Source organism: Cucurbita maxima, unplaced genomic scaffold (genome assembly GCF_002738345.1).
Source record: "Cucurbita maxima cultivar Rimu unplaced genomic scaffold, Cmax_1.0 Cma_Scf00030, whole genome shotgun sequence".
In the NCBI taxonomy this organism is placed as follows: domain Eukaryota; kingdom Viridiplantae; phylum Streptophyta; class Magnoliopsida; order Cucurbitales; family Cucurbitaceae; genus Cucurbita; species Cucurbita maxima.
In genome coordinates, this window is record NW_019272046.1 from 1886420 (window position 1) to 1901206 (window position 14787).

General features: G+C 35.1%; 1 protein-coding gene across 2 annotated transcripts; it reads right to left on the bottom strand.

The window, feature by feature from the left end:
• Positions 1 to 4318: 4318 nt before the first annotated feature.
• LOC111466070 (probable E3 ubiquitin-protein ligase RHC1A) lies at positions 4319 to 7208 on the bottom strand. 2 transcript variants are annotated; one of them, XM_023110645.1, is made up of 2 exons: positions 7033 to 7208; positions 4319 to 5410 (listed from the first exon to the last, which is right to left on the bottom strand). In XM_023110645.1, the coding sequence occupies exon 2, from the start codon at positions 5390 to 5392 to the stop codon at positions 4514 to 4516; it is 879 nt and encodes a 292-aa protein (XP_022966413.1). In that variant the 5' UTR covers positions 5393 to 5410; positions 7033 to 7208; the 3' UTR covers positions 4319 to 4513. The 2 variants fall into 2 exon arrangements, with proteins under 2 accessions (XP_022966413.1, XP_022966412.1); XM_023110644.1 differs by having other exon boundaries at positions 4319 to 5450; positions 7033 to 7206.
• Between the last annotated feature and the right edge of the window lie 7579 nt (positions 7209 to 14787).

The following is a 14787-nucleotide window of genomic DNA, read 5'->3' on the forward strand; positions in this document are numbered from 1 at the left end:
CCCAATTCTCTATTTTCGGGTTGAGTTCGGGTTGGTCCAAAAAAATTAAAAAAAATTAATTTGTATGACCTAAAATGATAAAAAAATTACTACGTAGATCAAAAATATCAAACTCTCTATTGCATTTATATTATCACCTATAAATCTGTAAAGAATATACAATGAATCAATTCCAAAGTTATCATATATAATTAAATTATGTTCCTTCACCCTTATAATCATTCAACAAAATGTCAATTCACCTATAAATATGTAAAGAATATTCAATGAATTAATTCCAAAGTTACAGCATTCAACAAAATACCTAAAAATTTAAAACTATTCAACCCTCTATTGCATTCTTAATTCCTACAAAAGAAAAATAGCATCTTGAAAGTTAGTACTGTTTTAAGATTGTTGGGATAAAGCGTAGTGTAACTTCAAATATTTTACTTACATTGAAAAATAATTATTCTTGCATAACGTTTGTGAAGCTTGAAGGTCTTAAATCATCTGAAAAATAAAATATAAATTGTGATATAACAATATAAAATACATCTTAACACAGACAATAAATAGATTTGAAGTTACTTGTCTCAATCTTATAACAAATCTCTAAATCTTCAAGTTGTTGAGGAATATCTAACGATACTCAGTTTCTATCTATCCAATTTTGTGTACATATCAGAACTTCTATTGTTTTAGGTGCCAAAGAACTCCTAAAAGAATCAAGAATCCTCCCACTCATACTCAATGCTGATTCAGAAGATACAGTCGACACTGTAACGACCAAAACATCTTGGGCAATTTTCGATAAAACTCTATATTTAAACTCATTTGCTTTCCACCATGCCAAAACATCAAAATTATCATCAGTTCTTCATTAGAGTCATATAAATATCGATCCACGTCATTCTTTAACTCAAGTGAATGTTGCTCTTCTCTTCTTCGCTTGTATCTTGATAATACTAATATTGAACCACTCAAATTCTCTTCATCAATTGTGTTCATCCCATACTCATGGACTTAGAAGTGAGTTTTGATTCAAATTGATGATGATCTTGAGCATTATCATAAAACTTATAGTAATCATACAAACGAATTAAATAATTCTTTATGCCATCCACCATCACTTTAGCCATAGCATCTTCATAAATATACGAAAAGCAAAATGATATGTAATCCAATTTGTAACGAGGATCGAGTACCACTGCTATGAATATCAACTTATTAATTCTTTCCATTGAGCCCCAGTATTTGTCATACTTAACTTTCATATTTGAACTCACGTTACTTAAAACAGAGTTCACATTTGTACTCCACTAAATTAAAAGTTCTTGAATACTCCAAAGTTCATAAAAATAAGAATTAGAAGTCACATATAAATAACCACTTAACTTCGAGTGACATCATAGAAAATCTTCAAAAACTTTACGAGCAAAGTTTTTCCATAGTTAGTGACCCTATTCTTTTGTTTCGATGATCCCCTTTTTTGAAGTCAACATAATCTAATTCTTCTTCGTCTAATACTTTGAAAGTTTTTTCAAATTTCCAAATTTCAAGGCATGATCGAGCATCAAATAAATAGAATTCCATCGAGTCGCCACATCCAAACAAACAAGTGCTTTACATTTAATTTTTTCTTGTTCAACACGATCTTTAAATTTTGTCAATCTCTTGGGGGATGATTTAACATATCTCACGGCATTGCGAACACTAGAAATGGAGTCATGCATTTCTTTAAGCCCTTCATTCACAATCAAATTAATTATGTGAGCACAACACCTGATGTGTAATATTTCTCCATCCAAGACAAGTGAATTCCAACTTCTAAGTCTTCTCATAATATATGAAATAGCTATATGATTGGAACTTGCATTATCAATTGTGATAGAGAAAACCTTATCGATTCTCCATTTCAATAAACAACTCTCAATAATCTTGTCAATAGTCTCTCCCTTGTGGTTAGCAACTTGACAAAAGTTGAGAATTAATGTTTTGCAACGAAGTCCATGTGTCAGTGGTAAGACAAACCCTCTTGGAATGACTGACTGACTAAAAAATCTTTCGACTTCTTTTTTTCTTATAGATAGAGCTGAAATATATCTCTACCAATGGTTACTCTTGACGGAGGGTCAAACTTAGGACATGCAATACTACAAAATAATTTGAAACCCTCGTTCTCTACAAATTTAAATGATAATTCATCTATAATTATCATCTTGGCATATGCTCCTCTATATCTTGTTTGACTAAATAAGGAAGTAACAATATTATTACCACCCTTTCCATCTATTGAACTTTCTACACTTATTTTTTAAGTGCTTCTATAGCGTGCTAGTTCCACAAGAATTAGTATCACAAGCATACTCCTTAGAACAATAGTTGCACTTGCACCTCTTATTATTGTTCTCTAATCTTGTAAAGTGATCCCATACGGTTGATTTACTGAGTTTCTTCTCCTTAAATTCAGATTGTGTAGCCATTGGTGGTTTCAATGCATTATAATTACTAGAGTTACTTGCACATGCAGTTTCACTATTGTTTTTCATCTATAAAAAGTAAAATAAAACTATTATGATTCAAACATTTAACCCAAATGAACAATTATCATAGAATGCATCAAAGTTAATATATACAATCAGTCTTTGCAAAGGATATAACAAAAAGAGAAAAAGCTTACCCGTTATAGCGTTCCAGGAGATTAAAGAGAGAAAGACGGCGTGCAAGAAAGAAACAAACAAAGAACGTGAGAGAATGCTATTGAGATCAATTTTTTTATGAGAGACTAAGCATCGAGAGAGATTTGTATTTTGTGGAGAGGTTGAGAGCAAAGAGATAGGAAGAGGAATGGATTTAGTGGAGAGGCTGAGAGCACAATGGTAGAAGGGGAGGGAGAAATTTCTTTAACTAATAGAGTAATTATTTTTTGATTGGATTTTGAGCTTTAATTTTTTTTTTTTTTAATATTTTTGGGTTGGGTCGAGTTGACCCAATCATTTTCTCTTGGTACACGAACCCAACCCAAATTAGATCGGGTTAAAAAAAAATGGACCCAACCCAAACCCGAAATCCAACACAACCCAATCCAACCCTTATATTTTGGGTTGGGTCGGGTTGGGTTCTCGGGTTTCCGGGTTGGGTGTACACCCCTAAGCCTTGTGGCCTAGGTGAGTTGTGGCATACAGGTGTGTCACAACGTGGGTGAATGTCGCGAGACGAGCATCTTCCTTTGGATAGCACGGGTGCACCAGTATTGTGCCCCAGCCCATATGCCGGAAGTTAGATTATGCACCGCTACTCAAAACGGGTACCATAAAGGATTTAGCAAGATGATCTATACCAAGACATCTCAATCATGGATAATTGAAAACTAGATTTATAGTACTTCATTAATTTATTTTAAGTTTTTTGACTTTTTAGTAGGAGAGTTACAAAGGCTTGAAAATGCCTCGTAGAGGTCAAGATCAAATGTTTCATTTTGGGACTATATAAAGTCATGTATGTTATCATTGCAGGAGAGACTTGAAAAAGTAGTAAAAAGAGAATTTGTGCTTTCATGTAGTCAATGTCTAAGTTTTTTTTTTTTTTTTTTTGCGATTCTATGTAGTCTTCACAAGTAGTGAGTGTTCTTACCTTTCCTTAACCCATGACTAAGTTTCTTTGCAATTTTATGTAGTTTAGGTTGTATGTTTAAAATCATTCAAGCTTAACATGATCAATCTTGCTTGTGGAGTGATTCGAATCTCAAACAAGTGTTCTTGCATTGAGATATTCAATTGACAAGGTAATCTGAATCTTACTTCCCTTTAGTTATTCCTTATAATTTGAAATTAGTGTTTTCCCTTAGGTTGATTCCTTATCACAGGTACACGGGAGAGTTCAATGCCTGATGAGAATTTCGAAATGTCCTCGATGAGATGGTCGAACATGGGTTAGTCCCCAACGAATGTGTGCGAGAAAGCCAAGACATCCGAGCCATCCTGAGACAGGGATAGCATCACAATGTATAGTTGTGTTTGTTATAACTGAGATGAAGATGAGATGTGACGTTGCTTATGAGAGACCTTAGCCTAGAGTAGAGGCAAGGTTGAGTTGGATGACAAACTTGGATTCTGCACAAAGGTTCGACAAAGGAAAGTCAGGGCGAAGATTATGAATGAGGCTTGAGTTCCCCCTTAAGGTTTGTCATGAGCGTGCCAAGATCACAACATTGAACGGTTGAAGAAGTACGACTTTGTCAGCACAAAACACACACGGCCCACAAGCAACATCAACTCCAACACCATCAAAGCCTAACGCAACCCAAATTAAAGGTCATCTTTTCAATTTGGAAAAATGAAGGAAAAACATAAGAAATAAGCAGCTACAAATTAAAGGTCATTTACATAGGAAAATTTTACAAAAAATACAATACTGTGTATCTTCTTCAAACAAAGTTGGAGCCCCCATGTATTTTAGAGACAAAATTCACCCAGTTTTACTACAAACAATCTTCAAATCTGAATTTCATGGTGAAAAACTAGTGTATTGATTATCCCGAATACCCCATCTGGTGGTCCCTCGATTCACTGCTCCCCGCTCCACCGTGGTTGGAGCTAGAATTCGATGACCGAAATGGCCACAGATAGGAGAATGGATTACGCCTTCCTGGATTAACCCTGGAGGAGCCATTGCCATTGTTGTTGTAGCTGTTGTTTCGGTTTTGACTGTTGGTGTTATGGCCCTCGCCCCCCATTACCTGTGGTGGCAGTTCCTGGCGGCAGACAGGGCAAGAGTTGTGCTGAACCAGCCATGGAACTATACAATCTGAGTGGTACATGTGATTACAGGCCATCTGCCTTGCTTCAGATCCCAGTTCAAATTTTTCTTTGCAAACTGGACAATGTGAATCTGAGCGAAGATGTCGCTGCGTGATCTTAACCGTTGGCATAGCGTCAATCAATGATCTAGATGCCGGTGGAGGACCACGATGACCATTTTCCGAAAGCTGTTCGAATAGCTCCTCCAGTCCAGGGCCTATGACGTAGTCACCACTATCACCCCGTGTAATTCCAATGCCAGGAGCCCCATTGAAGAAAGCTTCTAGCCTACGGTTTCTCAAAGGAATTTGACCACCAAATATTAATAGAGGGCCAAATCCTGGGTTACGCTCAAAAAGTGACTCTGATCTTCCCCTCATGTCGTTTCTTTCGGCTAACCGTTGTCTCATAAAAGCAGAGAACGCTCCCAGCCCATGATCACGGTCTTCATCAGGATCCAGACCAAAGAAATCAAACGGGTTTCCAGGCACCATGTCATCAAGTTCTTGAATGAATCCTCCATTACAGTTGGGGCAAACTGCATCTCGACCACAAAGACGTATTGACCTTCTGCATCTATAACACCAATGGGTGTTCTGCCCACTCGACATCCTCTCTTCTCCTACTCTCTATATAAATATATTAGCAGAAGAAAGCTGAGACTTATCCCTGAAACTCCTCAAGCACCAAAATGCTATCTCAGCATAATGTCTTAACTTTTGCAATATATACGAGACTAAATCAACTTCAACGAGTAAATAAGATGTGTAGTCATCACAAGCAACTGATACAACATGAAAAAGCATTAGAAAGAACCAAACCATACATCATAAGCCAAGTAAACTAATGTGTGAGATCCCACATCGGTTGGAGAGGAAAACAAAACATTTCTTATAAGAGTGTGAAAATCTCTTCCTAGTAGATGCGTTTTAAAACCTTGAGGGGAAGCTTAGAAGGGAAAGCCCAAAGTGGACAATATCTGCTAGTAGTGGACTTGGGCCGTTACAAATGGTATCAAAGTCGGACACTGGAAGGTGTGCCAACAAAGACATTGGGCCCTCAACAGGGGTAAATTATGAGATCCCACATCGGTAGGAGCGGGGAACAAAACATTCCTTATAAGGGTGTGAAAACTTCTCCCAAGTAGATATGTTTTAAAATCTTGAAGGGAAGCCTAGAAGGGAAAACCTAAAGAGGACATATCTGCTAGCAGTGGGCTTTGGCTATTACATAATGAGTTCATAAAACTCGAATATAACTACTATCTGTCAAGAACCCATACCTACCACCCAAATATAACCATCAACAAGTTCTATAGTTTATGCATAAATGACAATCACAACAGAAAATCCAGAGATCAAACACTTCATATTTTCATCTGCTCCACTCTTAACTACTAACTAGTCTTTTTTTTCTTTTCTTGATCTTCCTTGGCACAAACATAACCCTATAGCTCATGCATATAAATAATTTTATTATTTTATATAGGAAACGATTTCATTGATATGATACAAAAGGTGAAACCCATCCAAAGAGATCACAAAAGATTCCTCCAGTAGATATGAGAGAATTTAACCCATAACTATAAACAAGAACCAAATTTTTACACCAATATAGAGAAGTGATGCTTCTAGGACTTTGAGCAAGGAGCTGACACTAAATACATCAACATCAATATTGAGATTGAGCTAAACTTTGAGGTAAATGAAAGAAACATAAAGACAAATTTTAATATGAAGCATCAAATAGATCAAATTTTACAAAATCAAAGAAGTGGTAAAGCTAATAAAGTATCAGAATCCAATAAAGTTGAACAAACCAATCACTCCAAATTCATCCAATAAAACGCCCAACATCATAAAGACAGATAAACGTACAAATCCCACAAACTAACTTCAAGCCACAACAGTATAGAACAAGCACACATTCATTAAAAAAAAAACAAATACAGAGCAGGAAATGAAAGCTAAAACACATATTCCAAAGTTGATACAAGTAAAAACAATTAACAGCACTTCAAAATCTCCACTCAAATTTCAATTCTAAATAGGTCACAGAAACAAATCAAGGATTCATCCGACAGCACCCATACGTGAAAATTACCAAAAATGCTCCAAAGATAGAAAACAGCAAAGACACAAGAAACGTCTAAAACAGAAAGCAGTGTTACAGAGGCATTGATTGGAATTGAATGAATGTTAAGAAAAGGGGGAGAAAAAGTAACCCTAGAAAATGAGTTACAGAATTTAACCTTTAGGAAGACGAAAGAGAAAAGTGGATCCACCGAATTCCCTTTTTTTCTCGAACTGAACAGCCACAGAGAAGAGAGAGAAAGAAGAGAGAGAAAGAAGAGAGAAGACGAAGAAGACAGAGTGGATGATGGGTTAACCCAGGCTTTGGGCTACGAGGTGGAGAGAGGACCGACGTGACCTTTTGTTTCCATTTCCATTTTATTTATTTATTAATCTATTTATCTATTTATTTAATTGGTTGATATTTTAATTCTGATTTAAGAAAATTTTATTAAATGTAGTTTGTCCATAATACCCTTTTTGAAATTCATTAAATATATAATTAAAATTAAAAAAAAATTATAATTTTTTTATTATTGCATTTTTCGAGTCGTCTTATTTAATTTTTATAAACTAAAAATTCGAATCATTTCCCAGTTTCTCCTACTTAACCTCAAGGATCGACTCTCGGTCTCTCACGAGTTTGTCGCAAACACTCCTTTCCCTAAGCCATCAAGTTTTTAGTTATGATCTATTTACTGACTTTTTTCACTTCTTCGGTCTCTGATTCATGCTTGATCGTTTGTGTTCGTCGATTGATGCTCATCGTAACATTCGATTGACAATGTCACTGTTGCTTGCTTTTTTGGGCTCTAATGGACTACTCTAATCTAATGCTCAGTCTATCATTCAGCAATCCAACCTATTCGCTATCTATGAACCCATACAATTTGAAATTAGAAGATTTCGAATACCAAATTTCGTACTTCATAGCTCGAGCAACATAACACACAACCCATTTTGCTACTCTATAATGAACCTTTGAAGGCTATTACATAAACTTGGAAATAGCACCAATAGAAAATGCAACGTCGAGGTCGTGTGTGCATTAAGTAAATCAATCCACCAACCAAGCTTCTGAACTGTCAAGCATCTAGCATCTGTCATTTCTACTCTATCTTCATGTTGTAATTTCTCTTACAATTGAGCATACTAAATTTGCTCATAATATCTTCAACGTATTTTCTTCCTGAAATAAAAATCTCATCTTCAACTTGATATACTTCAAGACCAAGAAAATAGCGTAGTAAACCCATATCTATGGCATCTCAAATTCACTCGAGGGCCAGTTTTAATCTGTGCAATAGCTTTCTCTGCTTGTATACTTTCATTTCTTTGTCTTTCTTTACGGATCACTCTAGTTGTGCTACACAGACCTCTACTTGTAAATCTTCTCTAAAGAATGCTGACTTGACATCAAACTGATAAACAGGCAACCACAATTCTGTTATTAATGTTAGAACCGTTCTTAGATTTTTAAAGCGTGCTACTGGAGAGAAAACTTCTTTAAAATCCAGACCTTGTCGTTGCGCATCCCTTTTCAAGTTAATTGATTTTTTTTTTTCTTTCATTTGGTAAATCATCCATCCCCCATGTTCTAATCTTTTCAATTGTCGGCATCCCTCTTACCATGATGTTCTATCACTATTCTTTCTATGAGATGCTTCATAAGAAGTTCGATTTTGATTTAATAAACGTCAAAATAATAAGAATAAGTAACACTGTTAAAGACTCGTAAATGACTTACAAATGGTTTCCTTCTATGTCATACTTCATAAGAAGTTCGATTTAATTTAATAGATAGACAAATGACTACATCTTCTCTCTAAAATTGGTTCGAAAGTTTCCTTACTTGTAACATACTTCTTGTCATCTCCACAACAATTAAATTTTTTCGTTCAGTGATTTCATTTTTTATAGAGTGTAACGAGTTGTTAACTCCACGGAAAGATTTGGTTTGCATTTACCTACAGAAATCAACATGAATTAATTCTAGACAATTTAAAGTTGTTTTAGCTCTTCCAACACGAAACAACTTTCTAGTTTGCTTGCCATAAATGCATGCTTCTAGATGAATTCATTTTTGGTAACCTTAAAACTCATACTTTTATCGCAGAGTGATTTTATGCCCTTTATACGAATATACCCATATCAAGAGAAAAATTGCACACGTTAGAAGCATCCAATGAAAACATCTTATTTGAAGTGGTGAGAATTTGAACTTTCTGGCCAGATTTCTTATTTTAATGACACGTGTTGTCATGAAATAGAACTGTCATCAATTACCTAATAAATTATACCCTAAATCACGCACAAATTGAACACTACCAACCGTTTTATCTTACCATAATTAATTTTCTTTTCCTTTATATAAACTAATGCACTTTACTTTGCTTGGGATTGCTGGGATAAAAACTTCATAGAGTAGAACGGTATTTATAGATGTTAAACAGTGAAGATCGAACTGTCTTTGTTAATCATTTCTCCCTCTACCCCTGCTACCATGACCAAGGCTGTCACAAAATCCTCCTCTTCTACGACCTCTACACGTCGAATGAACATTTTTCCCTTTGTTGGTGGCGGTAGTTCTTCACTTGAAGTGTCATTTCTTTATTTTTTTTCTTATGATCTATTGATAACTCATGAGTTTGAAGAGAGACCATTAGTTCATCAACATAACGTACTAATAGATCCTTAGCTTCTTCTAGAGTAGCCACCACATGGTCAAAGTTTGGAGTTCAACTTCTCAACACCTTTACTACGATTGTTCAGACCATAAGCAATTAGGATTTGGTTGAATGAATGGATTGTTATATGATTAGCATGTGTTACTGCAAGGATTAGACCTGAGTTATTGAGGCTAATAGCCCTATTGATTAAGTGATGGATGATAGAATGTCGGTCACGTGAGTTATGAGTATGGCTTTCTATATAAAAATATGATATGTTGTACCATATCAATGAACTATTGCTTTTATATCGTGGGACCTCGTTCATGTTGTGGTCATATGCATACAGGTACGCAACTTTATCTTGTGTTCTCTTTTTTATGTTTGTTCTACCTATGCAAGCAATACATAGACCCGTAGCTATGGCTAAGGAGTATAATAGTGATATTAGCCTAATGGGTTCATGTGTATGTACATGAGTCATGTATATAGAAGTAATATACATATAAAATCTCACCAGTTATGATACTTATAGTCGTATTGCATGTGTTGTATGCATTTTCTAATCTCAATAGTCGGGTCATTTACTTAGTATTTTAAATACTCACTCTTCTCCAAAAAAATTTGAGGTAAAAACATGTAATCCTAAATAATTGATAGTATTTTTCGTGGAGCTATACGATAGTCCATTGTAGTTAGCTTCTGCATTCGATCACAATCGGGAAGTAAAAGATGATTTTTTACTTTAATTTGAAATATTTAATGTAAGAATATAGATGAATAATTGTATTAGACATACAAAAGAATCCAAATTAGGGCAGAAAAGAAGATGTGGGGTTGTAATAATTCAATGGATCACTGCATATGGCCTCCCTAATAATTTATCTCTAACAATAGTGGACCATACACCATTTATCTTTTCCCATTTTTAGGGAAACCTTCCCTTTTTTAATAGGTAAAATGATAAAAATCGAGAAGTCCAATGAACCCGGACCAACCCAACCCGAACTGTAAAGGTTGAGCTAGGTTGGATTACCTTTTCGGGTTGGTTTGGGTTCATTTTTCTAAATTGGAACTGACTCGTCTCGGTTTTGGGTTCATGGGGCAAAACCCTCGGATTGACTCTAACCAAATAAAAATATTTAAAATAGAGAGTTGGGTTGGGTTGTGAAAATTTTACTTTATCTAATTTATCTAAATGGAATTGCTCATAAAAGTATTTATCGATTTTATCGATATCCATCGATATATCTAGATAATTATATATATCGATATAATTATATATCCATATAATGAAAGGGTAGATAAAGATAATAAAGAGAGATAAAGAAGGGCTTTTTTCAAGCCTTCATTTTCTATTTTTTATACTATGTATCATAGTAATTATCCTTTTTCAATTTGGGGAGAGATGGTTGAGTGGACCTATTTTTTATACTATGTATCATAGTAATTATCCTTTTTCAATTTGGGGAGAGATGGTTGAGTGGACTAAAGCGTAGGATTGCTAATCCGTTGTACGAGTTTTTTGTACCGAGGGTTCGAATCCCTCTCTTTCCGTTTCTGTCAATTACTTGGTATTTTTTTATAGTTTAGGAAAGATGTGGAATAGATAAAATTTTTAGAACATTTCAAAAGTTGGGTTAGGTTACCAATCCAACCAACCCGAACTTTTGGATTGGGTTAAAAAATTCCCTCAACCCAACCAAACCCAGACCATGTACACTCTTAATGTATACAAGTTGGGTTCGATTGAATTAAAAAAATCTTTTGGACAAACCCAAAATTTTGAGTTGGTTGGACCAATGACACCAGCAACAGACATCGAATTTAAGTTGGATTTGATGGGTTGTCAGGTTGTTTTTTTTATTATTATTTTAAAAATCATTATTATATTGTAACATTAATAATTAAAATCTCATAAATCTCAAATATCAAACATTTCCAAATTAAAACTTATTATTGATATTGGTTACAAACGTCAACTATTCTTAAACGTCAACTATTTTATTTTTCTTTTTTTAAATAATCTAAAATATGTATTATTATAAAAGTGAAAATTGATTTAATTAATTAATACATTAAATAAAAACACGACAATAATCCAATCTTAGTAAAGAAAGAGACTAATTATTTGAAATCAAAGATTTGATTTTTACGCTTCCAAAAAAAAAAAAAAAAAAAATACAATACAAAATATTTATAAAATAAAACTTAAAATAAATATAAATAAATTAAGAAATTAATATTATATAAAAAAAAAATACAAATAGACAACTCCAAACCATCCAAACATGTGTTCTTTCAATTTAAGAAATATTTTAAAAAATCTTACTTATTTAATATATTTATATATATATAAACTATCGTTTTATAAATAAATGAAAAGAATTAGGAGAAAAATGGAAGAAATTTGTAGGAATCACTAAAATTATAATAAAAATATAAATATAAATATTAGGTCCCACCAACTATTTAACCCAAGAATTAAGATTTTTTTTTGTTTTTTTTTTTTTTTTTTGTTTAGATTTGTTGAATTTTTAGAACTTAAAAAGTTTATTTTGCTTTGTATATTGAATTTTTTTTGTCGAGTCAACTGACTTAACTCGAGATTAGGGTTCACAATCAAACTCTATCTTTTATACTGGTAGGAAGATTAAGAATATTTGAAGAATTCATAAAAAAATATAAAAAATAAAGTAAAAGCTTAAGAATCCATAAAAGGTAGCAGAGACGAATGAATGGAGATTGATCATCTATTTTAGAAGAATATGACAATCTTTTTTAAAGTCGGGTTCTAAAAGTGATAAAAAAATTCTAATTTATCCATTAAATTTTTTTTTTTTTTTTTTTTTTGGCATTCTCTCTCGTTTGTAGTTGATCGTTAATTTTGTAATTGTTTCTTTAGGAAAAGGTTGTTGGTTGCTTGCGAGAATTCTAGTGAGTTGCCTCGAGATAGAAGTGGAGATTTGACTAAATTACACCAAATTCTCAATTATCTAGATGTATACTACAACAATCGAGTAGGTCACACTAGAATTAGGGGCAGGGGCGTGGTCAACAATAAAGGTATTCCTTTATCTTATAGGGTTCGGGATCCGTGAGAACCCATCTCGAATGGGGTAGGAAATTCTCATTTAAACGAAGAATAAGGGTGGGAGTAGGGAGAGATTTTTTCTTATTAGATAAATGAGGCCAGGGACTGTGTTTGTATTTCTTGTCTTCGTCCCTACTCTACCCTATGGCACAATCACACTCTTTCGGTATTGAGACAACGATAGTGTGACACTTGTTCTAACCTGACATATAAGTCAGTTGTGTCAAAATTGAAGTTTGTTGACAATTTTGATGTATGATCGAGCCTCGAGTCATGTTTGGCAGAAAATGTTCTATGAGACGTGAGTGAGGAAATACGTTAGAAAGAGTTTGTAAGAAAGTAATGTTATAGGCTATAAGTGAATAAGCATCGACCACAATTTTGATAGCATATAACTTGGATAAGAAAAATTGACAACTAGTCACATCTCCCTAGCTTAGCATCGACAAGATAGGGATGACCGAGAAAATGGGTTGCTTACTTGTAGAATTGCTCCAAGAATCAAGAACACGTGTATTCTTTGAGCCATCGCCTAGTGCTTACAGTGGGAGGCTTCACAAGAATGTTGAGACAAGCATCCGCTCGAGAAGATAACATCAGGTTGGACATGAACAACGTAGAGAACTAAGTTGTAGTAAGACTATATAAGTGTCATTGTAGCATTTGCCACGTACTGGTGGCCAAATGAGAAGTTGGTTGAAGTCTAGTGCCAACATGAGGCTGTATACAGCTTCTAGACATTGCTTCTAAAAAGGGTTCTGGCCCTGACGAGAAAACGTTATGATTCAAATCTCTGTGTGACTACGAGAGTATGATGGTTGAGGCCAAAGTGACCATGTTCGGGGTGCGCTCCCTCTAATTTAGGTGAAAAAATGCATATGCTAGTTTTGTCATTGATTATCTAGTGAGTCCCAGGCCAAGTCAATGAGAAGGGCAAGTTAGGTCTCTACTAGTTAGGTCTCTACTGGGAAGCCTACAACCATCAGGCGGTTATGTTTTGTCTTGATTATGCTATCGAGAGAATATCATTAGTGGGATAGACCAAAAGTAGTGCGCAAGTTTTCGTATTCATTTTGGAGTACGATAAAGTTTAGCGAGTCAAGTTAGCAGTCTGTTTTATGTTTTAGTCGTCATCGAGACGATGTCGAGATTAAATGGGGGAGATTATCACAATCCACGATGCGATTGTGCCTCCGAGTTAGTCATCGAGGATGTTGACTAGTTTAAATTGGGAAGAATGTCACAACTATGCTATAAAGACAATAGGTTGTGACTTCCACACGTAGACTGACAAGGTAGTGACTCTCAAATTGTGCCCATCCGACCATGTGAGTGTCGAGACAGACAAGTCTCATGACACGACCGAGGAGGATGGTGTATTATTCAATACATCAAGAAGAGTGTGCATTAAAGTCAAGCTGAGGTATAAGTAAAATGGGGAGAACAAAGCGACATGAATGTTGAAGACAAGCTCGAACAGAGCTGAGTAGACCTCCAGAACATAACCTCAGAAGTCAAGGTTTCGATATGATTTTCAACATGCGACTCTAAAGTTAAGTCCATCTATATAAAAGATGAAGGCTCACCAAAATTCGTGTCAATTGGACACATGACAGACGTTCCACAGGGTCGTATGCCACTAGCCAAAATCACGTCTACTCCAGAAAGATTAGAAATGCTTCAAAATGTACCGTAGGAGGAGGCATGGTGTCAGCTCTCAGCCACCCCTATGTGGCCTAAGCCAGATACTTTGTGGCACATACGTGTGTTACAGTGAGGGCGAGCATTGCGAGACCAGTACCTCAGGCAACTTCCATTGAAATGAATCTTTCAATGACAGTGTCAAACGACATGGATGTGTCTACATTGCGCCCAAGCCCGTGTGTTGAAAGTTGAAATATGCATCCGCTATCTGGTATGGCTTTCACAAATGATTTAGCATGGACATGGGAGGATCCATGCCTCAATAGAACCAGGATGATGGATGTTCAAGAGGCCCTTATAATATGAACGATATATGGGTCCATTCTCGATGGACATGTTCAAGTAAGCTAGATAGTCAATTACATCACGAGGCTTGAGAGGATATCATGACATGAAGGCCATGGAATTAGAAACCAAGATGAGAATATGGATACGAAGTTGCATATGAGAGACCTTGGCTGCGAGTA